This window comes from Quercus suber, unplaced genomic scaffold (genome assembly GCF_002906115.3).
Source record: "Quercus suber isolate HL8 unplaced genomic scaffold, Cork oak 2.0 scaffold_88, whole genome shotgun sequence".
NCBI classification, from domain to species: Eukaryota; Viridiplantae; Streptophyta; class Magnoliopsida; order Fagales; family Fagaceae; genus Quercus; species Quercus suber.
In genome coordinates this window covers 410,164-437,313 of record NW_027069553.1, presented here as the reverse complement: position 1 = coordinate 437,313, position 27,150 = coordinate 410,164, and the positions used below count along the sequence as shown (strand labels likewise).

General features: G+C 31.8%; 2 protein-coding genes and 3 non-coding genes across 5 annotated transcripts; 4 read left to right on the top strand and 1 right to left on the bottom strand.

The window, feature by feature from the left end:
- Window positions 1-8,033: 8,033 nt before the first annotated feature.
- Window positions 8,034-12,115, top strand: LOC112017911 (F-box protein PP2-B15). The gene is made up of 3 exons (XM_065774210.1): window positions 8,034-8,396; window positions 10,847-10,965; window positions 11,372-12,115. Exons 1-3 carry the CDS (start codon window positions 8,133-8,135, stop codon window positions 11,829-11,831), a joined length of 843 nt encoding a protein of 280 aa, XP_065630282.1. The 5' UTR covers window positions 8,034-8,132; the 3' UTR covers window positions 11,832-12,115.
- An 8,552-nt stretch (window positions 12,116-20,667) lies between these two features.
- On the top strand, window positions 20,668-20,762 carry LOC112017916 (small nucleolar RNA snoR69Y). Its single transcript, XR_002883537.1, has one exon. It is a non-coding gene; the product is annotated as a small nucleolar RNA snoR69Y (small nucleolar RNA).
- A 135-nt stretch (window positions 20,763-20,897) lies between these two features.
- On the top strand, window positions 20,898-20,983 carry LOC112017917 (small nucleolar RNA snoR53Y). Its single transcript, XR_002883538.1, has one exon. It is a non-coding gene; the product is annotated as a small nucleolar RNA snoR53Y (small nucleolar RNA).
- A 529-nt stretch (window positions 20,984-21,512) lies between these two features.
- On the top strand, window positions 21,513-21,636 carry LOC112017915 (small nucleolar RNA snoR98). The gene has a single exon (XR_002883536.1). It is a non-coding gene; the product is annotated as a small nucleolar RNA snoR98 (small nucleolar RNA).
- A 1,564-nt stretch (window positions 21,637-23,200) lies between these two features.
- Window positions 23,201-23,821, bottom strand: LOC112032903 (pectinesterase 2-like). The gene has a single exon (XM_024065668.2). It carries the CDS (start codon window positions 23,819-23,821, stop codon window positions 23,201-23,203), a length of 621 nt encoding a protein of 206 aa, XP_023921436.2.
- Window positions 23,822-27,150: the final 3,329 nt, after the last annotated feature.

The following is a 27,150-nucleotide window of genomic DNA, read 5'->3' as shown; positions in this document are numbered from 1 at the left end:
TGTCATACATTACATTTCATGCGCATTAGAATGGTATTTTCATGCATTTAGATGTGTGTTTTCTGCTTGTGTGCTGGTAGGCTTGGATTGGGCTAAGCCCATGATGTTTTTTTTTTTTTTTTTTTTTGCATGTCACATGTTCATGCATTCCCCATGATTGGATTGGGCTAAGCCCATGATGTTTTTTTTTTTTTTTTTTTTTGCATGTCACATGTTCATGCATTCCCCATGCATACGTACTTTTTGTTCAATATATTTGATATATGTGAACTGTTTTGGGACTTTTCTGATTGTCTCCTTCTCTATCTCTTCCTCATTCTGTTTACGTTAGTAGTGTCTATGGCACCTATGCGTAAATCCACTTCTGCTCGAAACCTTCTGCGTTCTGGAGCTTCTTCATCTTCTGATTCTACTCCTCTAAATCTTTGGTTCTGTGATGGTGATGCCCACAAGGCATTTTCAGAGAACTTTTCTAGATGAGGTATTCATTCAAAACGCCAAGTCATTTTGGCGGACTTCGCCGACACTGACCTTCCCTCTGTAATTCACAGTAAGGGATGGGAGTCACTGTGTACCATCCCAGTCACTTGTCCTTTCGTGCTTATTCAGGAGTTTTACTCTAACATGCACGGGATTGATCGTTCAGTACCTCTCTTTTTTACTTGCGTTCGAGGTACGCGTATTCCTGTCACACCGCAGCTAGTTGCGGATGTGCTTAGGATTCTTAGGATAGAGTTTCCTGACTATCCTTCTTGTGAGCGTTTGAGGACTGTATTTAAAGATGAGCTCATTTCTGCTTTTTGTCAGCGCCCCGTTGATTGGGGTGAGCATCAGTATACATCATGTAGACCTTTTGCTAAAGGTCCTAGATTCCTAAACATAGTGATGACTTTTGTACTCCATCCACTCTCTCACTACAACTCCATCACAGAGCCTCGTGCTCGATTTTTGTTATCTCTTCTTGAGCATCTTATTATCGATTTTCCTTCTCATTTCATCCTTTCTATCATAGATGTTCATTTAGATTCAGTGTCCCGTGATAAGTTCATCTTTCTTTCCGTTATCACGAGAATCTTACGTCATTTTTCTATTCTTTTTCCTGTGTCCGACCACTTCACACACATTTGTGCCATAGATGCTGCTACCGTAAAACGTAGTGAGGCTCAGTTTAGGTCAAGACAGACGGTTTTCACTCCTCCCTCCCATTCAGCTCCATCCAGATCTACTTCATCTACATCTGCTCCTTCTTCCTCTATGGGCGATGTATCTCTCAGAGACATCATGGTGCAGCTACAGTGCATGGATGCTCGCCTCGATACACTCTCCTCTGAGTTATATCAGGTGAATGTTCGTGTTGGTCGTATTGCACGACGGTAGGCGACCATGGGTGGTTTTGCTCCTAAGACTACTCCTTCACCACCTCCTCCAGCAGCTTTTGACTCTGAGGATTATGATGATAATGGTAATGACGATGACGCTTCAGATGATAATGATGATGGAGATGCTAGCTCTACTGATGAGATGTCTACATGACACTCTACCCTTTATCACTCGTGACAAAAAGGGGGAGCAGTTTTGGGTTATGAGAGTAGTCATCTTAGGGGGAGAGTTAGTATAGGACATTTTTGTTAGGGGGAGTGTTGATATTTGAGGGATGTAGGGAGGTTTTGATGTATTTTTTCTTTTCTATTCTTTATAGATACATTGATCTTGTATATAAGGTTTTGTGACCAGTTTTACATACATTGTACTTATTTTCTCTCTATATGTGGATGTATGTTTCTTTCACCTCTCTCTTCATGTGTTGTTTCTTCTCTATCTTCATACACATGTTTATTATACTTGTATGCAATCTATTATTTCTGTTTTACACAAGATGCCTTGATGAGTTTTGTTTAAAGTATTTCAGAAATACAGGTTGTCAAATTTTACTTGCCATAAACTCTCTTCTTACAAAGTTTTTCAAAAGTTTGTGTTAGGATAGATTTTATTGTATTCAACAAGTGAGTATGAGTTGAGTGATTTATGACTTCTCTCATATGTTCATTTGTTTATTGTGGTTTTGTCACGGATTGTCAAAAGGGGAGATTGTTAGGACATATGTATTTTCACTTGTTAAGAATATATGTCACTTATTTATGTAAATTGACTAATCCTTTGACAAAACGCACTTTACTTGTAATTGGGTAGTTCTAGGTGTTTTTAATACTTCAAGAAATAAGGTTTCAAGATCAAGTGTTGAGGTCATCAAGTCTGTCCAAGAAAAACAAGGTGAAGTGCAATTTCATTAAAACTCGACACCTGCTCGATAGCTCCTCGACACCTACTATTTATCAAGATTTATAAAATCAGATTTTCTGATCTGATTTCTTGGGATCCGTGAATATGCTTTTGGGCCTTTTTTTCTCCAAACCCTAAACATATAAAATGATTGTTTTAAGAGCCGTTAAGATATACACAAGTTGCATAAGCATTGAGCAAACTCTGTTCAAGCAATTTGTGATCAAAGACGAAATTCTTGACCTAGTTCATTTTCTCTAAAGAAGTTACTGTGTATTTTGCACAAAAGGGTTTTGTGACCAAACATCTTCCTGATCTTCATCGTGTAGGATGAACTGAAGAACTTTGCAACCAACCTCTCCTTCTAAGTTGGTGTTTGAAGTCGCGTACTAGGATCTGCGCATTGGTTAGTCACGTACTTGGGAGCCGTGCATCAAAAGGGAGAATTGTCACTACAGATCAAGTCCAATTGGGTATTGGGGTAAAGGTTCAACTGTAGGTTGGTAAGGTACTTGGGATTCCTTTACTTGTAACCCCTTGATTTGATAATAGTGGAGTTTCGGGAGTGGTGACTTGAAAATCACCCGGTAGGATTTTTGCTGCAAAGGTTTTTCCCATTCGTAAACAAATCACCGTATCTTTCAATTTCTGCTGCATATTTAGTTTTTGGTGATTTGTTTGTTCTTCCATATATTTGCATGTTAAATTGATTAATTAATAACTTGACTAATTATTTAATTGGTTTAATCATAATGGGTCATTCAGTTTGTGGCCTATTAGAAACAAACTTTTGTGGCCCGCTCCAGTACTAAATCAGAATATCGTGCCCTTACTGATACCACATCTGAGCTCCTTTTGCTACGATGGCTTCTTAAGGATTTAGGTGTGTCCACATCATTTGCTACTCCTCTTTATTATGACAGCTAGAGTGTCATTCATATTGCTCACAATGATGTCTTCCATGAACAGACTAAACACATCGAGATTGATTGTAATTTATCCGTTATCATCTTGTCCATGGTGCTCCAAGCTCTTCTCAGTCTCCTCCAAAGATCAACCTGCCAATATCTTCACTAAGCCACATCCTAAGGGACACCTTCGTGATTTGGTTGACAACCTCAAGCTAGTCTCACATCCACCTTGAGTTTGAGGGGGGCTGTTAACGTGTATAATGTTGTAGGCTTTAAGCCCAGTTAGATTACTTGTATAGCACACATTTTTGTACTATACTTTTACTTGTACTGCACACATATTTACTTGTACTGCACACATATTTACTTGTACTACACACATATGCCTCCTATATAAAGGCACTCATGTATATTCTTTGATTATGAAATACAACACTATTGATTTCAGTATTTCTAACATTATAGAATCTACAATTCTAATGAATTAATCGTGTTAAAAATGCTATGCATGAATATGTGAAGAGCATGATTATAACACAAATAACATAGAAAAATACATCTAAATTGAACATGTAACAACCAAAGATCTCATAAGTTTACAACTATTCCCTAAGACATATTTTAGGGTTTAAACAACATGTGATAATCAAGAAAAAATATACATTTGTTTTTCCATTTTACGAAAATGAAAAATAGCTAAAAGAAATCCTAATTAACCAAAAAAAAAAAAAAAAAGGCCTCATGTGCAGGCATGCAGTGAATATTTGAAGCTACATGAATAGATCACTTGACTAATGACTATGGATTTGATTTCTATGCCTTCTTGCAAACTTGCTCCTTTGAAGTAAGGGTGACAATTTTTATTCATATCAAGAAAAATATTACAAAAATTTCCTCGAAACCTATAAAATGATCGAAATACCCTTAGAATCTTTAATTTGTCAAAAATACCTTCACAAATCCAAAATACCACAGGCCTCTATTTTGGTCATTTTAGATGTTTCAAGTGTATTTTGGTCATCTTACAGGTTTAGGGGTATTTTGGTCGTTTTAAAAGTTTCAAGGGTATTTTGGTCATTTTAAATCTTTGAGAGGGTATTTTGGCTGTTTTAGAGGATAAGGGCTATTTTGGTTAGGTTTTGTGGTATTTTTGGTAAATTTTTGAGGTTTCGGGTTATTTTTTTTATCATTTTAGAGGGTTTTGGTGTATTTTGGTCATTCTTTAGATCTAAGGTGTATTTTTACCATCTTATAGGTTTTAAGGGCATTTTTGTCACTTTATAGGTTTTGGGGGGGGGGGGTTATTTTTGTCATTTTATAGGTTTCGGGGGTATTTTGGTAGTTTTTAAGTTTTATGGGGGGGGGGGGGGTAGTTTGTTAATTTTAGAGATTTTGGGGGTATGTTGCTCATTTTAGTGGTTTTTGAGCATATTTGGTAATTTTAGAGATATTAGGGATATTTTTGTCATTTTATAGGTTTCATAGGTATTTTGCTCACTTTAGATATTTTGGTAATTTTAGTGGTTTTTAAGCATATTTGGTGATTTTAGAAATATTAGGGGTATTTTGGTCATTTTTGAGGTTTCATAGGTATTTTTCTCATTTTGGTCATTTTAGTGGTTTTTGAGCATATTTGGTGATTTTAGAGATATCAGGAGTATTTTGGTTATTTTAGAGGTTTCATGAGTATTTTGATAATTTTAGAGATTTGGGGGGATATTTTAGTTATTTTAGTGATTTTTGAGCATATTTGTGATTTTAAAGATATTGGAGGCATTTTGGTCATTTTAGAGGTTTCATGGATATTTTGCTCATTTTAGAGATTTTGAAGATATTTTAGGGATAATTTTGGATGTCCAAGGGTATATTGTTGATTTTGGAAGTGTAGGTGTATTTGTTATTTAAGGGTATTTTGGTAATTTTAGAGGTCAAATAGTTTTAGAGGTATTTGGGTCACATGGGTTAAATGAATAAATTACTAATTAAATGGGTCGGGTGGGTAATAGGTAATTAATTTATATATAAATGGGTCATAAATGGATTAATGGATAATTACATATCCAATCCATTTATAACCTAACCCGCCCATTTGTCACCCCTACTTTGAACTCCTTCAAACCAAACTTCATCTTCTCTTTCGTTTCACATACTCACCTTATGGATTCGTTTATGTGTTTTTCTTGGATGTTTCACTCTGTTTGATGAAGATAACTATTATTCTACATAAAAAAATGGCTTGGCTTCATGTTAATGTAACCTTAATGATTATTTTATATCTTTTATAATTTTTATTATAACTTGTAAGAAACATGTAAATGTTTCCCTTGAATTTTCACAACTAATTCTATGCATGCCATACATTTATTTCACATGCTATATATGATAGTGAGATTGAGAGATTTCAAATGACATGTTGAATTCCTTCTCAAAAGAAAAAAACAATGACATTTCAAATTCGAACACAATGGAAATGGTACCATTTGATGTAATGTCCATAGGTGGCCTAGAGTGGTGAAATAAAAATATATAGGATAAATTTAAAATAATATTTTACTTCATTTTATTTTTCACTCTATGTTCCCAATAATGCAGAGCTTCAAGTTGGAGAACTCATCTAAGGATATATATATATATATATATATCAAATCCTATGTGATTTCCAAAAACACAAGAAAAGTAACCTTGAATGATGTACTGATTACTAGCTTTTTTTGCATTGGATTATTGCTCCATGTTATATATATATATATATATATATGGTACTTATCTTAAAATGAAAATGTCTAATTGTTCACATGGGCTTGATTTTATACCATCTAAATGTCAGTTGAAGTGGGCAACAAAATGTGTACGTAATGGCATGACTTATCAATGTCATGAAGATGGCAATAAGCAACAAAACAACACTGAAACGTTGGGAAAGACAGTCATAGAAGGACCTGAATGGGTGGATGGAACATGGGCGGCTCCATGACCAGCCCAGGGGGTTCAAATGAACCCCTGACTTGGTCCCAAAAGAAACATTATATATTATTTTTAATTTTTTTTTATCTCTATAATAAAAATTTTGAACACCCTTACCTTAAATTTTTTTTGTTAAGCCCAATTGAAATAAGCTTGAATATGATCCTTAATTTTTATATTTTCTTAGTTTTTCTCTATGTCCAATCAAGTAGTTTGATAAGTACTTTACACATTTTCAAGTCCAAGAAATATTTTTCTACACTTCAAAAGCAAAATTTTATTACAAGAGTATTATTTTTCTTAGTTTCACGCTTAATCTCTGTTAGAAGTATGTGTGGTTAAATGATTAAATTTACTGTATCTCAATAGCTTAAGCTTTTTGGAACAATTGGTAATTGAACACTCTCAACCATAGTCCTAAGTATGTTACTATTCTTATTTATTCTATATTTTTTCATTCAATTGATATAACTTATAAATATAATAATTTATTATTAATTTGTTAAAAATGTATGATCAGTTATTTAAACTATTAGTTCCCCTAAAAAAAAACTTTGAACTGTTAGTAACTTTTTAGACTATTGTATAACATAGTTGTATTGTATATAACATGGAAATTGTATATATAGAAAAACAAACAAAAAAAAAAAAATTTATTTATCTGATTTTTTATCCATCTATCCCTCACCAACAAATTTTCGGCTCTGCCATTATTGACCCTCCTAGAAAAAAATCTTGGAGCCACCACTGGGATGGAAATTGAGCTGGGGGAGTTGTTTAGTGATGAAACTTATGAGGACGTGAAGATGAGTTTGATGGAGGTTATAAGGGTCATCAATAATTAAAGGAGGGCTCAGCTAGCATTCAAGGAATTAAAGGCCTAAAGACTAATGAAAGCATGTTTGTTTTAAAAGTAAGGGAGAAAAAGGGTACTACAAAGGTTATACGAAACATAAAGAAAAAGTCATAAAGGTGTTTCTTTTTTCATTTTATGTGTGGACATGTTTTGATTGATTCTTCATTTGTTTTATGTGTACTCTGGAGTGCAGATGTGTCGGGTGATGGAAGATAGTAGAAGATGCATTTGGTTGCTAGGAAAGGAAAGGAATTTTGTAATCAATGTTCATATTTTACACAAGATTTGAAATATAAAGAAAAGGAAGGAATTACTCTTGGTCAATGGGCTTATATCTTATCTACTAGTTAGACACACGGTACGTGCGCATTTTAAACAGTGGTAAAAAAAAAAAAAAAATACAACAGTTTGATTTTACCAATTATAATATATAAATAAATAAAAATAAATAATATTAGTAGTAAGTTCACGTAGATGTGAATGTGAATGTAATTAATGTTAGTTTAATTGAAATTTACCACTTAAATAAGTTGGAAAAAAAATTATATAGTTATTTGGAGAATAATGTTTCTTCTTTTCATAACTTTTGGGCATGTGTCCCCATTAAATTGTAGGTCTAATACCATCAAGTTTGGAAGTAGTATTTCATCAATGAGTGTGCAATTTTTTGTTTTTGTTTTTTGTTTTTTTGGCTAAGTCGCTTGGAGAATTACGTGTGCAATTGTTTTTATACTTTTTTTTTCCTACGTGACCTATTACTGGTAACATGGGGTAGAAAATTCAAGATGTAACATCATACGCTAACGTATCAGTCCCTAAAATTATCACTTCTTTGCAGTGTCATTGGATGTCCTCATGTGTTCATCAAAAAAATTGGATGTCCTCATGTTTTCCCTTCATGTTGTCATACTAAATGGACCCAAAAGAAATGTCGTCATATTAACGATATTATTGGACCATTTGGTATGTATATATATATATATATATAGATCCAGTTTGAGACTTAGAAATGCATTAGATACAATACTTTTAAAAATAAGGCCACAATAATACCATTGTTCTTCGTTTTATATGCAACATATTTTATTTCATTGTGTCATAGTTTGTGATCATCAATAAGTATGAGAGAAATCACTTTGGACCTCTTGCCTGAAGATTGTTTTGCACACATTATGTCCTTAACATCTCCTCAAGATGTGTGCCGATCCGCCTTCGTCTCGTCGCTAATCCGGTACATGGCTGATTCAGACACCGTGTGGGAGAAATTTCTGCCATCTAACTATGAAGAAATCCTCTCCAGATTAGTCTCTCCGTTGGCTTATTCATCCAAGAAAGAGTTGTTTTCCAGGTTAAGTAAACCACAACTAATTGATGAAGGTAGAAAGGTAATTAATTATAAATTATTATTACATCTAGTGCATACATAACTATTTTCTATTATTTTTACAATGATTTTTTTAGGACAATTATGCCACAATAATCTGTCATTTCTATTCACTCTTTTTCTTTAACGAAATCCTGTAACTTTGTTAATTTGAGTAGTCAAGTAAATTACTAGTCCATTGAAAAAATTTGTGGGGGGAAAAAGAGATTCTCATTGCACGAATGTCAACTACTATCTATTAGCTAGTATTATTCCTTTTCTTGGTAATAAAGTAAAATAAGTTGGTTTCTCAAAAAGAAAAATGTAAAATAAGTTGGAAAAATATAAAAATTGGAACATTTGTCAAATGCATAAAAACAAGTAACGAAAAAAAATAGATTGGTAGAATGTACACTGAGAGGCAATCCTCATGGCTGCCCTTGTATTAATTGTTGTCCTTTCGTAATTACAAAAGGACAAGAATTAATTAAGGCTGGATAGAAATTTTAAATCAAAGAGTACGTTTGACCAACCCTAAGGAGAAATATAAAGTTGTACCATGTAGCATATGGAGTTTCTCTTGGCTAGTTTACAAAAATAGGAATTCCCCCCAATATTTGAGTTAGACTTGTCCTAAAAAAGAGAATTGTTTAATTGGTCTGATAGTTATAGAGAAACTACTTTATTTTTCTCAATTTTTTTTAATTATTATTATAAAATGTGTTTTTATATCACTTACAGTTTTGAATCATTTATATTTTTGAAAATTTCATAGTTGAATTGAGATTTTTTTACTCCCATATTTGGTAGGAAATTTAGTAGTTTATATTAAAAATGAAAATTTTAGGAATTTCACTATGGAATCAGCAAATAATCAATTTTATTCTATGAAAAATTGCCATCAAGCATCTTTTTATTTTATTTTATTTTATAAAGATACTAATTTCTACTATGCATGGGTTTGGGGGAGGTGGGGAGGTGTTGTCTTCATTAAAAAATTTGTACCATAGCTCAGTCTCCCAAATAAAAATTCTTAACTACCGCTTTTGTTTGGCTGCCTTTAGTCAGTAATTAGGTGGATGAGAATGAAACATAAACTAATTTAAGGAGTTTATCTGCCTTTAAATAGTAATAAGGTGGATGAGAATGAAACATAAACTAATTTAAGGAGTTTTTAACTAATACATTTTTTATGAAAGCAAAGAAAAAGCCCTGAAAGGCTTTCATACGCTAGAAGCTAGAAGAAGAGAAAACGAAAATAAATACAACTTGTTCTCAAGGTGGCCTATGCATTCAAAGCATTAGATCAATTACGAAGGAGTTAATTTGATCCATTGACAATGAATGCATGTGCAGCCTTTTGTATACTAATGAGAAATAATTAAAAAAATTAATGAGAAAATGCATTCTGGATAATTCATCAAGGTTGCTTGAGCATCTACAGGCGGTGGACCAAATATGAATTTTGTAACAAACTTCATATTTGTTCCATCGCTTGTAGATGCACAAATGCCCTTAACAGTGCATTTGAATGCACTGTTTTATAGAATAAATAGAATGCAAAGGGGTTTGGGATTGAAGAAAGGCATAGAAGTGAATGGAATTAAATGTTCATTTCCTTGTAAAAGTCTTTTTCACTTCCATTCCCCCTCATTAGTTAAGAAGAAATCATATTATTGTTTTTATTTTTTTCATACTAAAATATAATATAAAGGGTATATTTAGTAAAATATATTTCTTTTCTTTTAAATTTTTTTTTCCTTACAAATTCTTAAATACGCAGGTTTCAGTTAGCTCAACTCAATTAGTAAAGTTTTTTATCGTTGAATAAAAAATTTGAAATTTTATTTTATTTCTAACATAAACCAATTGGTTTCTTGGCCTAACAATATAAAGCAATTAATTACCATGGAGCGAAAATCATATGTTGGAAATAATAACAAAAAAAAAAAAAACTTAGAAACATAACAACTGAATTCTTTATCATTTATCCAATTTATTTTATTCTTTATATATATATATATATATATATAAATTCCAAGACACAGTGTTAATTAAGGCTATCACATAAAAACTAAAAAAAAAAAAAAAAAGAAAAAAAGAAAAAGAAAATTGAAACAGATCCAATCCAATATCATCATGCAATTGCCTGCTTATAATCAATCATTTCATCAGCATAATTTCTTGTTAGAGATAAGAATATAGAAAAGGTGGCCCAATCTCTTCCACATAAACTTATCCTTATGAGTTATGATTCGTATTGGGTGGTCTTTCCTGAAGTCAACTTTTGTGTGCTTCCCCCATGAACCATGCTCTTTTTTCTTTTTGTGTTTTTCTTTTAATACTTTTTGGTTTCCACCTTTTCTTTATTTGTTTTTACATTACTGAAACACATACAAAAGGTTTTTAGTCACATGGCATGACAGTACACACAGTAATTATCATGGTACTATTTCGTTTTAATTGACACAGATCTTCTCAGTAGAGATATCATCAAATAAGAAATGTTACATGTTGGGTGCAAGGGAGCTTTCAATCAAATGGGCAAGCCATCCTCTTTATTGGTGCTGGAAACCACTTTCTCAATCAAGGTTTGCACTAAATCCTAATAATCACAAAAGAATTTATCATTGCATTGCTAAAGGTTAATGCTTTGAAGGTGTATTCATGCATTAACCCCAAAAAAATATTTATAAAATAAATAAATACCAATTAGAACTACAAAAAGGAGTAGCAAATATGATAACCCTTTCCATGTCTAGGATTCAAGTAGCAATGAATGATCCTTGGGATAGGATTAAATTAAATGATACACAATAGTTCTTAGTGTGTTAACTTGCTTTATTTAGACATAATGTTCAACTTAACACATGCATTCGTTTCTAAATTAAAAATTTATTCTTTATGATTAATCAATACGAAATTCGCATGATGGATCCTAGTGTTTTCTATTAGAAAAATATAATTAACAGCTTATTTTCTTTGCCAAACTTTCAGATTTGCTGAAGTTGCTGAGCTTAGGACCATTTCCTGGCTACAAATTGAAGGCTTGTTGAGCACTCGATTGCTTTCACCAAGAACAAGTTATGGTGCCTATCTCATTGTGAACTTTGCTGATCGTGCTTATGGGTTAGATTCTTTACCATCAGAGGTGTCACTTGAAGTTGGTAATTTCAAATCACAAGGGACAGTATACTTAAGTCGCCCTAAAATTGAAAAACAATCTTTGGAAAGTATACCTTCTGTGAATCGAATTAAAGCAATGAAATCAAAGGTCTTTCAAGAGAGACAAGCAGGCCCTGGTGAACGCAAAGATGGATGGATAGAGATTAAGTTGGGGTATTTTTATAATGATGAAGGTGATGAGGAGGTGAAGATGTGCTTAAAGGAGGTGAAGGGTGAGCATTTAAAAGGTGGTCTTATTGTTGAGGGAATTGAACTTAGACCTATAGAGTAATCTCAAGGCTTGTGCTTCTTTGTGCAAATTTTATTAACTAGAACTGTTTATTGCAAAACTTGGGCTCCAAATATGTTATTTTCTTGAATTATGATGAAGACAATCTGTTGTGTAAAGAATTTTTTATTTATTTGGTTCATGAGAGTGCTATTGTGCTTAATAGCATGGTCATTTGATTCTCATTTGAACCTTCCCCATACTCTCTCGGACCTTAAAAGATCTAAAGATGTGGCATATATGCTCTTTTCACAGTTAATATAGTACATAATTATTGGTTTGAAGAATCTAACATAGAATTGAAAATATTTTTCTTTGAACACAGGCTTAGATGTAGGGCTGTAAACGAACTAGAAAATTGTAACAATGTTTTCTATTAGAAAAAACTGACAGATTTAAACTCAGTAAACTTGTAACAATGACAAATTTATAAATAGATATTAATAATCTAAGAAAAGAATTGAAATAATTAAAATAAGAAAATTTCATTTTAAAAGATATGACTGAGTAGATAGCTGCACAAGTAATTAGTATAAAGGATCGAATTAAATATTGTAATGAACCCTTGACAGACTCCTCTCTTCCCGACAGACATGATTATACTAATAAAAGTTCTTATAAAAATGAATTTTTAAATATAATCGATAGAATGATATTCCAGAAATGATATACTGAAATAACCTGGTTGTTCATAAAGAATTTTCGTTAACAATTGTTGCACTTGTTGATTCAGGTACTGACATTAATTGCATACAAGAATGATTAATACCTTCCAAATATTATGAATCAACAACAAACAAATTAACTCAAGCTAATGGTGATAGACTAAAAATAAGTAATAAATTGACAAAGACATACATATATAATAATAGAATCAATTTTAGAACACCTTTCTTCTTAACAGACAAATTGTCCTCTAAAGTTATTCTAGGAAATCCCTTTTTGGCTTTACTTTATTCTTTTTCTACGACTAACAATGAAATATATACTCAAATTTTTAAGACAGAAATATTCTTTAAGTTTATCCTACCCCCAATCCCCAAAGATATATATTTGTTAAAAGAAATCTTCATATTTAAAGGCATGAGTGCCAACGGAATTGTACCAGCAACAGATACTATTGCTGCTATAGACCCAATGGTAGATGATGCTATAAACTCTACCCTGTAGCACTTAAGTACATACATATTATTTTCAAAAAGGAATATATCTCTTTTCAAAAAGTTTATTTAAAGTTTGTTTTCAAAAAGATTTTATATTAACTGAAAGATTTTGCTCAATTTAACAAAGTCCTTCTCAGATCTTCTCTAAAATATTTAAGTCTCTCTCAGAAATAGACAGTCTACTAATAGAACCCTTTGAAAAAACTCCCTCAGTAGCATTTGAAGCTACACTGCCCAAACTTAATCATCAATTGCATGAAGGCCTCCAGCTAAGGCGTACTTGCATTATATTAATTTGTTAATTTTAAAATTAATGGTTAATTTCCTGGCAAACAAGATAGCCATCCTAAGGCTAAAATCTCAGACCGAATTTTGCCAAAATAGAAGCTTGTAGAAAGCAATGTTTGTGGTATTATAAAATTGGATTTGTGAACCAATTTTGATTGGATATTGATGGATTTGGGTGGCAAGAGATTTTTTTCTTTTTTTTTTTCTTTTTTTTTTTTAAGACTTTTACAATTTGAATTGTAGTCATTTCTGGTACCATTTGTTTTATATTGGCAGATGGTTAATGATTATAAATTGCATTGTACTATAAGTTCTAGGCTGCTAGGACAATATTATTTGCAAGGTAAAAAAAATAAAAAAAATGGTTTGAGATACTTCATGAACTATTCCTTTCTAGCCGATGTATACTTAGAGATTTGTTTTCATAATAAGAAATGTAATTATAAGGAACCCAGCTCTTCAATGAGTTCCAGCCCAAGTATCATTTAGAGATTAAAGGTGAATAAATGTTGCTTATTTGAGAAGATAATTTATGATTAAGATAGATGTTCTATGACAAACCCTTATGTCAATGGTCAATAGATTATTTATGGAGACTTTGGAATTTCTATTTTACAAAACTCGAGGAAGAAAAGATATACACATATTGTAAATGAGTTTTGAACTTATGAAAGAATGGAACTTTGGATGCACTACTTAATTTTGAGGTATAGAATTAAATGGATGCTAGCATTCAATGGTCTATGGTGAATCTCAAAATTGTGGATTTCCCTTGTTGTAATTTTTGGAGACTACTTAGGCCTTGGAATTTTTTTGAAATTAATAATCAATGGAAAATCAGTTGTTGGGGTTAATCTAAATGAATGGGCCTTGGAACTTTTATTCATATTGAAAGGAACTTAGAGAGCTATTGAGACTAGAGATATGTATATCTTTAAAGAATCTTACATTTTTTTCATAATATGGTTGTTCTTAAACTATGGGTAATTGAGTAAGAGATTTTATAGTAGTATTGTATTATGCAACGGAAGCATCATGGCTCCATTTGCTTTGGAAATTTTTTTATTTTACAAATTTTGAGGAAGCAAAAGTCTATGCATATGTTGTGAAATAGTTTTGAACTTATATTTAAGTGGAAGTAATATAAAACTCAATTTGATCTCTAAGCATAATGATTTATGGTAGACTTTGATTGTGGTTTTCTTTTATCACAACCTTGGAGGCTCCTTCACCATTTATAATTATTGGAGATTACTTATTGAAAAACTATCGTTTTACTGGGTTTACTTGAACATATAGGTTTTGAAATTTATTTATATTCACTATGGAAGTAAATTATAGTGCAATTTGGGTCGAGTGATATGCATAAAAATAAAAAATAAAATAAAATAAAAAGAAGGAGAAGGAATTCTTCATTATTTTATTGCTCTTACTGTGGTGATGGGAGATAAATTTGTATAGACCAATACGATTGTGGCTTTAGAGTAGCTTAGCGGAAGCATTATAAATTGGTTCCCCTTGTGATGAATTCAAAGGACTAAATTCTTGTAAGTGAGGGAGATTGTAATACTCGGAAAAAAAAATTTAAAAGGGTTATTTAAGTAAATCTTTTTGTGGGGTCAATTTTTATAATTAATATTATTAAGGGAGTTTTTAGAAAATTAGGTTGAAACCCTAACTATATATATAAGCTAATTAAGTTAGAGTATAATGATAAATATTTTAGAGGAGGACTTCTAACTCTTTGAGTTTGTTCAAGTAGTGAAAGATTGACGGCACACTTGAGGTAAGACCTAAGAAATCACGTTCTTTGTCAAATTTAGGCTTTATAGGGAATTGATTTTTTTTTTTATGTGAGTATTTTGGGCAATAGTGAGACTGTTTATATATCCAATGAGTTTAACAATGTAAACGAAGAAGGAATTTGATTTATTTTCTGGGCCCTGTGTTGTCTTAAGTGTAAAAGAAGGCTCTTGGGTCTGGTTTTTGCATAGGTTTACCAAATTGGGGTTTTGGCGAATTGCAAAAGGTAATGATGTTTGTATAGGCTTGATTTTGTATGATATAAAATATAGTACATTTTTCCTAGTTTTGTCCTCATCTCAAAGAGAACTAGGGGTGAATGGGGGTTAATATATATATATATATATATATGAGCACACGTATAGAAGATTAGGTGGTGTACTTTTGACCCTATATGGCTATACGTATGGTGTATCTACAGGCTTTATCACTAGGTAATGTTAGTGGTAGAAAGTAGAGGAAATATATATATTATGAATACATGGATTTTTAACTATGAAATAATAGTGGAAAATTATTGGATATTTTTAACAGTCTCTCTTCTGGCAAGGTATTCATATAAGTTTTCTTTAAAAATGTTAGATTATTAAGTAAATGATATTTGAAAAATTGTTTAGGTGATATCTAAGGATTTTAGAGGAAGTGTTAGGGAGAAGTTCCTTTTGATATGGCTTTTAGAGGTAAGTAACCTTATCCTAATTGAGTTTTATTTTGCTTATATTAATGTATTTTTAACTACTGAAAATTGTTTATAATTGTTAGAATTTTTATTTCTATTGTATTACTAATTTCAAGTAAAGGATTATTATAAATATATTTTAATACCGAGTATATGATTTTTATATACATACTTAAATAAGATATATTTTTGTTAGAAACTATGATTTCATATATATGATTATGAACAATCTAACTATGAATTGATTTTGATACCTAGCCAATGGGGGTTATTCATTGGTACTCTGATACTCAGCCAATGGGAGTTATTCATTGGTATTCTGATGCCCAGCCACAGGGATATATCGTGACCATAGTCATAAGATTGTTAAGAATATAAATTACGTTTGAATATTTGAACTATTTTAAGTCCTTAAAACTACATATGTGATTTTGGAAATGTTTGAGTATTTGAACTATTTTGAGTCACTTAAATTGCTTATATATTTTTGGAACCTATTGTAAGTTATAGTTTTTGATATATGAAAAATTGACTATTTTTTAAACCATCTATGATATATTTGTAAGATTAAAGTATGTGATCCATTTGCAACTTATTATTTTAAGACTATGAAACTTCTTTAGTTATTTTTGAAAACTCATAATTTATTATAAATTTTGAAAACTCATATTACATCTTATTACTTTACAGATCTATTGGTTGATAGAACTTACTAGGATGTTGGTTACTTATTGAGTTGTCAGCTCACCCTTTTTTTCCCCTCCAGTTTCAGATTGTGAAGAATAGCAAGTTTTGGAAGTTTTAATGTTGTGCTGTGAGGAGAAAAAGAAGCTTAGTGATTTTGGGATTAGATGGTTTTCTAATAGTTTTATATTTATTGGCCAATTGGCATTATGTACATGAGGTTTGGATTTTGTTCCTATTAAATTATTAGAGATCTGTTCATGAAGAAATTGTTGAGGTATTTTGGATTTATTTGATTTAATTTTTGAGGATAAATTTTAGTTGCTAAGAAGGTATTGCACACTTGTAGGGTGCTTACTTTATAAGCATGTAGAGATTGTCACATGCCTATCTTTATAGTTGGGTTCAGGGCATGACATGTGGCATATATGCTCTTTTCACAGTTAATTTAGTGCATAATTATTGGTTCGAAGAATCTAACATAGAATTGAAAATATTTTTCTTTGAACATAATGGCTTAGATGTAGGGCTGAAAACGAATCAAGCTGTTTATAAACAACTCGAACTTAGCTCGATAAAAAACTCATTCATATTCGTTTATTTATAAATAAATCAAGCTCGAGGCTTAATTTTGGGCTTGTTTGATAAACAAGCTGAGCCCAAGCAAAAATAATTGTTCATAAACAAGTTTGTGAACAATAAGGCTCGATACAAAGCATGTCGAGCTTAGGCTCATTTATAGTTTGATATATATTTACTAAATAAACTCGTTTTGAAATGTTAATTTATAGCTTGTTATTCATATATGTTTTGGAATGTTAATTTATTTATATTTGTAAATATTATAGTTGCATAGATGATAAATGTGGATGTAAAAAAATTTATTTTGAACAATTACTCAAGGTATAGACAATGAATGATGAATGGATGGATTTAATTATGTAAAGTTGTAATTTGAACAATTTCTAATCACAGGTGGAATTAGAAGCATGATAAAATGAGTTTTTTTTTTTTTTTTTACTTGATTTTTGGTGATATAAGCATTTGATGGTGCAATTTTTTTGGATCTCAACCTAAAAAGTGTAGTGGACCTTTTTGTTATATTGAGATGAGCTGCCTCCTATGGTACTAGGCCCAAGTATTCTGAGTAAGGGAGTTGAGACCGGTCCAACTGCAACTCAATTTGATTCGGCTTGTGTGCAAACTATGCCTTATCTGCCAAAAGCATGCTTACGTTAGGTATGGCTATTTTAGATGAGTCGTGGCAGACAGATATGATAATAATAATAAAAATAAATAAATAAAAAAAGTATTTCTGCTTCTTAATTAAAGTGAGTAAATAACCCCTAATTAAGAAGGAAAATCATAATAACAACAATAAATTTTATAAAGTGAGCGAGAGAATAAGTGGATTGCATATGGGTTAATCAAAAAGAAAGAAATTAGATCAAGTCTAATCCGCAGAACCGAAACTAGAGAGAGAAGAACGTTTCTTCTCAATGCGAATAATCTCTCAGGGAAATCCTACCGTTGAAATTAATCACTTTGAGATAAACGGACCTGAATGGTTGGTGCCCAAGTGAACTCTTTTGCTTCTAGCAGAGAGCATGACTTTGAGAGGGAGAGAGGGAATTAAGCTATTGGTGCATGCCTGCTAATCTAACTCTTTGTTTATTTCTTTCTTCCTTTTTTAATTTTTCTCTTATCTTTCTTTTCTTTCCTCCACACTTGTTTTCTATTTCGTAGTTTTACTTTGTGGTTCTTGTTACCATGATTGTAGCTCCCCTTTTTTTTATGCACGGCAGGGGCCTCCTTTTATAGTGCTTGCTGTGACCGGGTTTTACAATTTTATCCCTTAACCACCTTTGTCTAGTCTAGGTATACTTGCTGACCACAACTAGTTCGTCTGTATGCCATTCTCCATCACCAGACAAAGAAGACTCTTTTGTTTGTTTGTCTGCCATGGCACCCTTTCCTGCTACGGTGTGGGTGCTCTCTCTCCCTATCCCTTATGGCATGCACCTAGTAGTTTCAACTCAGCCTTACTTCTTTTGGATGGTATGTCATCCCAACAGGATACTTCCCCTAAAAAAGCCCAAGCAAGAACCTCATAATAGATTTTTCCCCTCTCCCCACTGCCAAACCATGCCCTCTTACCTTTGACCCATGACCTCACCATCTCCCGTATTGACTAGGTACAGGCTGGTGATGTCTGAGCCTTACACGTGCCTCCCTTCCATGTATGTTCAAAATCTGCCTACTGCTCATGCATTCATCGTGGTCTGGAGGCTTGCCTGCACAGTCTGTCATCCGTCCTTGACGTTTTTTGTGAGCTGCTTTCTGATTTTCCACTCCCCTTAGGGGCTGGGCTTTAGCTGATGTTAGGCTTTGCCTTCTTTTAGTCTACTCCTTAATTGCTATCATTTCCTGCCATATCACTCTATCATTCTTGCTGTGATATTTATTTGACCAAATCTTGCTGGACCTTTTTGGGCCTGCCGTTTATCTTTCCCCAGTGGCTCAGTATGACCATTAGTTTTTTCATCAGATTACTTGCGGGCTCTTGTGTCCCATTTGTTTTCTCTCAAGTATCCTTGGCCCATTTGCTTTTCTTGGGCTTCCTTGGCCCTTTTCCTAACTTTGTATTCTCATGGGGTTTTACTAACTCTATTGGGCTTCCCTGACCCAATTACCTTGTTCTCATCCTTGAGGTTCATGAGCTTGCCATCAACCCCTCACTTTTTTTACTTGCATTACTTCAGGTCTGCCGTGGCTTATTCTCACTTTTCTACATCATATACTGCTCATGAGTTTGTTATTTCTCTCTTTTCGGGCTACTTTGGGCCCGTTTGCTTTCTCGAGACCTGTTTGTTTATTTCATGGACCTGTGATCCATTATTCTTGCTGCTTGGGTTTAATGGTTTTTTCTATCATTTACCAACTCCTTTCTACCTGTGTTGCTGGGCTTCTTCTTTCTTTTTGACTTCCAAAACAACCATCAACAAAAAGCTTGACTTAAGCTCAAGTTTGAGTTTGAGTTTGATATTAAGCTCAAGCTTAGCTTGATTAATTAATCAAGCCAAGTCAAGCCGAACTCAAATTTTTTAACATTCTCATGAGCTCGAGTTCAAACATTTTTTTTAGGCTTGTCTCAAGCTCGAGCCAAACTTGAGTATTTGATTTTTATTAACGAGTCAGACTCAAACATACACTTCTTGGCAAAGTTTGGCTCTTTTACGGCCCTACTTAGATGTGTAAAGAATGAAATTATTTATTTATTTGGTTCATGGAAATCCTATTGTGCTTAATATCATGATCATTTGAACCCTCTCCAAACTCTCCCGGGCGTAAAAAGATCTAAACATGTGGTATGTACTTTTCATAGTTAATTCAGTGCTTAACTAGTTCAAATCTAACATGCTTAGCAATTAGTTATAAAAAATTGTCTTGTTTTATTTTAAAATATTTTTTGTGGAATTTTAAAATATGGGAATCATTAAAATCTGTCACATTTATGTACAGATGACAACGCATGCATACATATGACAACGCATGCATTTCGTTGTATAACATGAAAAAATTATTACTTTTTTAAAAAATTTATAAGTTCTACTTTTTTTTTTAAGAAAGTTTTAACTTATGACATTTGTTCTTAATTAATGATAATTTTTTTATTATCAAACTAAAATATCAGTCAATTTTTGCAGGAATTACTCTACCAATTTATATATATTATTGCATTACGTTTCACCATGGAACAAACGTGTTATAGCCTTATAGGTTTTAGATATTACCGATTCGATAAAAGAAGGAAGTCTTGGCGAGGGGACCAACATTACTTTTGGGCCGGGGCTTGGCTGGTGGTGGTAATGAAACGTAAGGCTACACTTTATTAAAAACTCGGCCCACATTACCTTATAATTTCATCCTAAGCCCAGGGTCATAATCGTAAATAAGAAGAAAAAAAAAACAACCTAAACCCTAGCCGCCTCACCACACACTGTCATTCGCTTTTATAATCCGAACTCTCCTCACCTTTCATCTCCACAATACGATACTCTCTGTCTCTATCTTTCCCTGATTCAAATCCTCTGTAAATTTTATCAAATTTTTCTCTGTCTATTTTTATTATTATTAAATATTTGTGTAAATATTGGTACTTTTAGATGGTCGCAATGAAATTTTGGAGGTGGGTCTTTTAGATTTCTGCCTTCTTGTTGTCTTTGGGGATGATGATAAATGTGTAATCCCAGCTCATTATGAGACCTTTTGTAGGTCTAGGAATAGTCTTTATCCACATTTTATCTGACCCTTATATGTTTTCTTCTTCTTCTTCTTCTTCTTCTTTAATTTTCTTAATCTTAATCTATTTTGTAGGATTTTATATTTATTCAGGGAGGTTTGTGTTTTTATTTGAGTTTCCACTTTGTTATTTTTTTGGTACCCCGAATTGTTCCCTATGATGTTTCTGTATGAACCATGCTAATGCTGATAATTCCGTGATTGATCCTTTCTCTATTCATTTAACTGAGGGAATTATTTCAATTCTGTTTTGTTGGATTCTGTCTTGAAGTTTCTTTTGAATTTGCGTATTCTGCTATTATGTATTTTTAGTGAAAACGTGCTTGTATTAATTTTTTTAAAAAAATTATGTGTAAATAATGCTTCTCTTAAGCTTTGGTTTTTGATAAATTTTAAAACACGTTATTAAATTCTATCAGTTTATATATTAAGCTACGCTTGGTTATTGTATTCAAATGAAATTAAGGAGTTTGAACCCATTGTTTTTTTTTTGACCAATTCAAATAGTTCCAAATAAGATTTGGGTTAAACTATGAAACAATGTGTGAAACTAGAGGAAACAGCTTGGTTGAACCAAATCAGATTTGGGTATCCTAAGCTCCGGTTGTGTCTTCCATCAGTCAAATGTGCGAAACTATGAAACAATGCGGCAAAACTAGTGGAAACATGGCATCCCCATGATTCTTGGTGCCTCGATGAATATATGAATCAGAGAAACCCATATAAGATAAAGTATCCTTTGGGGGAGTGGGTGAAGTGGTATCTGTTTCTCAATGACAGATTTCCCTCTACTCAGAAAGCAGAATATCTTCCCCAGACATTAAGACAGAAATCTAATACTTGTATGCCACTTTGTTTGGTTTTCAAGTTTGGCTCTTCTGTTATATTGTTTAGCAACTATTTATTTTTTCTACCGGTTGATGCGGATTTTACGAATAGTTCAAGTCTTTAAAATGAAACTCACATACAAACTTAGATTAATATACTCTTGTAGATTAATATATTTTTATTATTTTAGCCTAAAATTTCTATTTTGTATTAAAAAATATGTAATTTTTATTTTCTTAGAAAAAAAAAAATACAAAGTATCAAATTTATTTTTGTATATAACTGCAATATCATTTAATAGTTTTTGTTTTCTGGATGAGGATATGGGCTTGTTAGCTTATTAGGCCCAAGACTATCTGCTAGTCCATTATAACCTTTCTTATAATGTTCACATTTATTGAATGAAAGTTCGGCCTACTACCGGAATTGAAAGGAAAATTAGCCCATGTTCTTAAAGCCATAACATGCTATTGAATCAGACAACAGGAATATTCTAAAACAAGCTTTTATAGAGGACTAGTTATGGCAGCACGTGCTAACATGGGACAAAATAGTGATTAAAATTAATTTTAGATTTTATTTGTATTACAAAATAAAGATATAAATTATTTGATTTTTAAAGTATATAGAGATTTACATTAATTAAAAGAGACATTAATTTTATGAATTCTAATAATTATGTCATAAAAAATTAATCTTATTTGTATAAAAATTTTGGTCACACACAAAGTTAAGATAGCTATTTAACATATAAATATCTATTTCAGTATGATAGTTTTTAAGTTCTTATTAGATATGGTATAATTTCGAAAATTTAAACATGTAAAATCAATGTTCTTTAGATAACCCAAAAAAAAACACTGTGAGCTACAAGACAAAGAAATGCATGTTCAGTGTTCACTATTATTAAGCAATGCAGTGGTCTCAAAACTTGTAATCTTTAAGCTTTATACCATTCCTACTATATTTACATGCCATTTGCAAACTCATGTGAGTCTTCTCCCCAGTATAAGCCGAAGGTCATTCCTCCCCAGTATAAGCCGAAGGTCATCATCTATACTCTATTTGAGCCAACCTTTTCTTGAAGCAAACCTTGGCCAATTTATTAGATAATGAGGATTCTAAAAAATTATCCTAAAGTCTAACATGTTGAAATTTTGAGTTGAATAAAAAAAGACAAGAAAATTAAATAGATGTTTACAAAAATTTTATTTATTAGAAGTATATAATGTTTTTTTGTGTCAAAAAGGGGTAGAGGGGGGCGACCAGTGTGGCTTTTCTAACTGAGCGTGACCATAATGACACCCTACCCGCTCCCGGGCGAGACCCCATACTCTCGGTCTATGAAAAACTCACTTATTATTCTTTTGGACCGTTTGGGATGAAAATGGGATATAAAGAGCACAAACACACAGCTAGTTGTTAAGGCTCGAATCCAAGTCCTGAAACTTGCCAGCTCGGTTTCTTACCAACTAGGCCACCTAAATGTTGGTTTCAACGAAGATTTTTAAGGTTCAAATTCTCCACTCCCAATTATTGAATTATATAAAATTAAAGACAATATTCCATCATATGAAATTTTATTATTTGCTTTGATTTCAAACTACCTGTTACTTCAGAAAGCACTAATTTATGAAACGAGGCATAAATGGAACTCCCATACGTGGGAGCCAATTAGTTCCATTTATAAACCAATTTACAGTGTATTCTTGGACATCATTAGAGTTGTTGGCAATGTTGTAACCAGGCCATGTAATCCTTCCTTTGGTATCTGCTCTAGCGCCTCGGTTCCCATATTCCACATAATGCAATGGAGACAAGGCAACATCACCATTGAACTTAAGCCATCCTTCGGGGTCAATGATCTCACCAAGAAAGCACTCCATGACTATTGTTTGAGAATAGTCCAACCAAGGCCTTCCTAAGAATGTCTTGACCTCCATTGTATAGGGCTCAAATTCCTTGTCTACAATAATAGAACAGTTGTGTAGCACTGTTCCAGTCTTCTTCGGCTCCCCTCGGCCTTGGGCTGTTATTACATTAACTTGGCCATGGGTTGGTTTCCTCACATAAATCATGCAATTTTGAAAAACAACATTGGCATCTCCAAAAATGAAATCTACTGTACCATATATCTCACTCTCTCTAAAAAATTGTTGCCCATATGCAGAAGGTAAAGTGTCTTGATAGCCTTTGATAGAGCATTGGTAGACCGCTATGTTATCCCCTGCAGTCCTCAAAGCCATAGCTTGGCCACCTTCTGATCAAGCCGAATTCAAAATAGATATGCCTTTGATCAGTACATCATTGACACTAATATCTATTAAAAAAAAAAAAACCACAAAGGAAAATTAGCTTTGAAAGAAAAATTAATTAACATGAACCTATATAAATAAAAAATTAAAAAATTAGGGTCCGACTATGTATGTCCTAAGGGCATACATTAACCATCTATTTTAGAAAACTTTTCATGAAAAAATTTTAAAAGAAAATTATCAAATCAATTAGTTACTTTTTTTTCATTTTTTCATAAAAATTTTCCTAAATTAATTTCGTAACATATGCCCCTAGGACAAACTAAAACCCAAAAAATTATACCATGATTATACATTAAATGTGAAGGTTAAAAATGATTGTCTGCCTAGTCAACCTTGTTTCACAAATCAAGCAACTTTTCTTCATTTGATATTTAGGAAAATGACATTACCATCAGCGGCAAACCTGCCGGCCGTATCATCTTTATATTTATGAAAATTACATGTTCACACTTCTTTATTTTGAGATCTCAAAATTTTAATGTCAATTTTTTAATTACTTGAGATAAAAAAAAAAATCAATTACATATTTAAATAGTCAATATGAATACATGTGGGGGCATTTTTTGCTTCAAAGCCAAGGGCTAGACCAATTGGAGTCTAGGCAAATTTTGCTCTTGTTCCACATGAAAAAGAATGCCCCTTATCATATAAGGGATGAGCCAATGAGAAAGAGTACCATTAGTTTGGTTAACCTTTTAATGTGGGGGCATTTTTTACTCTTTCTCATTGGCTCATCCCTTATATGGCATGAAGAGGGAGGCTTTCTTTTCTATGTGGGACAAGAGCAAAATTTGCCTAGGCTCTAATTGGTCTATCCCTTGGCTTTGAAGCAAAAAATGCTCCCACAGTACACCTTATTAAATAATATATATATAAAATTAATAGTTTCATATGCAAACACTACCATAATAAATATCTATTAATAATTACCATAATTATATATTTAATGGTTTCATATAAAAACAAAATCATAATAAATACCTATTAATAATTATCATAACTATCAAATTTCAAATTTATAAACAAAATGAGAGAGAGAGAGAGAGAGAGAGAGAGGGTCATTTTTTAGATAAAATAATATTTAATGAAATTTCCCATGCATTACACGGCTTATTGAAATATATATAAAATTGAGAATGTTGGACTTTTGATTGACCTTTTAATATTTGTGTCTCATGAGCTTTAAATATAACTTTTTTTTTTCAATTTATTGATGAAAAATATTATATATATATATATTTGGTACTATATATTTTTTAAATCAAATTTAAATTCTATTATTTATTCAAACATTCCATTAGACTATTGTCACATCATATGTTCTTGAAATGGTCAAATATATAGTTTCATATAGATAAATAACATTCTACCAAAAAAATACATATATATATATATAGATATATAATAATAATAATAATAATAATAAATACTTATTAATGATTCTTGGTTGACTTCATAATATTGTGCCATGTAAGCTTGTTAGGCTTTACAATTTTACAATCATTATTTTAATATATAATTTTTTAACTAAATTTAAATTTTATTTTATATTTAAATTTTCTTTAAATGATATAATATATGCTTCCATATACAGAAAACACCATATATAATACTAGAATATATACTTTTCTATTCAAAAACAGTAATAATAAATATTTATTAATAACTATAATAATTATCACATTTCGTATTTAAACAAGAAATAATAAAATAAAATAAAATAAAATAAATAAAATAGATTATATTTTCTTATGCATTGCACGGTTTCCAACTAGTTTTAACAAATAAGCAAATAAATTATTATTATTATTTTTTAAATAAGCTAACTTATATACTTAAAACCACTTTTTATCTCACATTTTAACAAACGAGTCCGAATTTAATAAGGATGGGGTGTAAAATCCATATTTTACATCATCCAATAAGAGATTGTCATATCAGCATTTTACTTAAAATTCAATACATCTTACCACACAGAATAACGTCTTAATAAATTCCCAATTTGGTTGGATTTATATATGAGTATTAGAATTGATTGAGTATAATTGTACTTATTCTCAAATATATAATAAGATGATGTGATATGTTGGGATTGAATGGGTAAAACATAGATTTTGCACCACATCCTTACAGAATTTAAGTTTCTTAAAAACTAAAAAAGAAAAAAAAAAAATCTACTATATGTTTAAGAAGCTAGTGATCGAACAGCTCTTATATGTTTTGTTCGATCTTAATGAATTCACTAGCAATGAGACATAAAAGATGACAAATAAAAATTATCTACTATTATTATCCTTACAATTTGGTTAAGCCTTACATGCACATCCTAAAACATCAAAAGATGGCATCAAGGAAAACTCATACAAATTGCAACAAAATAGTGGCCAATTTCCAAGTTTCAGAGCTTGGCTTTTGGAGAGGTGAATGATCTAGTGGGGAAACAAATTACATGTTTAAAAATATGCTTAATGCAATAATACTTAAAAAAAAAAAAAAAAAAAAACCTTTACCCAGTGTAGCTGAACCTCGTGTTTTTCAAACCCAGAAGCAACACTCTCAGAAAATTCAGTAACTGTCTTCTGCTTGCCATCTTCAATGAACACTAAGTTGGACATATTCATTCCAATATAAATTGATTCATTGTAAGTTCCTTTCTTGATGAAAATAACATACTCATGTTTTCTATTCATCGGTATATTCTTCACAGCCGCAGTAATAGTTTGATAGTCACCACTACCATCAATGGTAACTGTCACATTTGAAGTGTAAGATAGAAGCAAACCGAAGAACGAAAAGACTGCGCAAGAAAAGATTAAGACTCTTAGAGTATTACTCTTAAATGCCATGATCTTGAATAGCAATTATAAGATCATCATATGAAAGAGAATTTTATTTATAATGTATATATGATGTGTTAATAAACTACTTCACCTCGAGCATTAGAATTCTTTCCATTTGCTCTAGAATAGATCAGGGCCATTTTATGGCTAAGATGTAATGAAAATTTGACAACTTTAAGTTATATTTTAGAGAGTATAAATAATTTTGTATACTTCAAATAATTTCATAAACTTGCTGCTAAATAATTGCAAATCCACAAAAACTTGAAAGCTTGAGGTACAGAACAGATCGTTCTATTAAAAAACTTCACAAACTCATTTTTATACCTTATACATCTAGAGAAACTTATAACTAAAAACTTCACAAACTTATACCCAGAAAGTAGAAAATTATACTTTTTCATAAAATGAGTAGAA

Excerpts from the sequence above, each read along its gene's own strand:
- LOC112017911 (XM_065774210.1), top strand. The coding sequence starts at position 8,133 with ATGAGAGAAATCACTTTGGACCTCTTGCCTGAAGATTGTTTTGCACAC. Across the intron at positions 8,397-10,846 it reads TAATTGATGAAGGTAGAAAG|ATCTTCTCAGTAGAGATATC; the intron begins GTAATTAATTAT and ends TAATTGACACAG. Across the intron at positions 10,966-11,371 it reads AAACCACTTTCTCAATCAAG|ATTTGCTGAAGTTGCTGAGC; the intron begins GTTTGCACTAAA and ends CCAAACTTTCAG.
- LOC112032903 (XM_024065668.2), bottom strand. The coding sequence starts at position 23,821 with ATGGCTTTGAGGACTGCAGGGGATAACATAGCGGTCTACCAATGCTCT.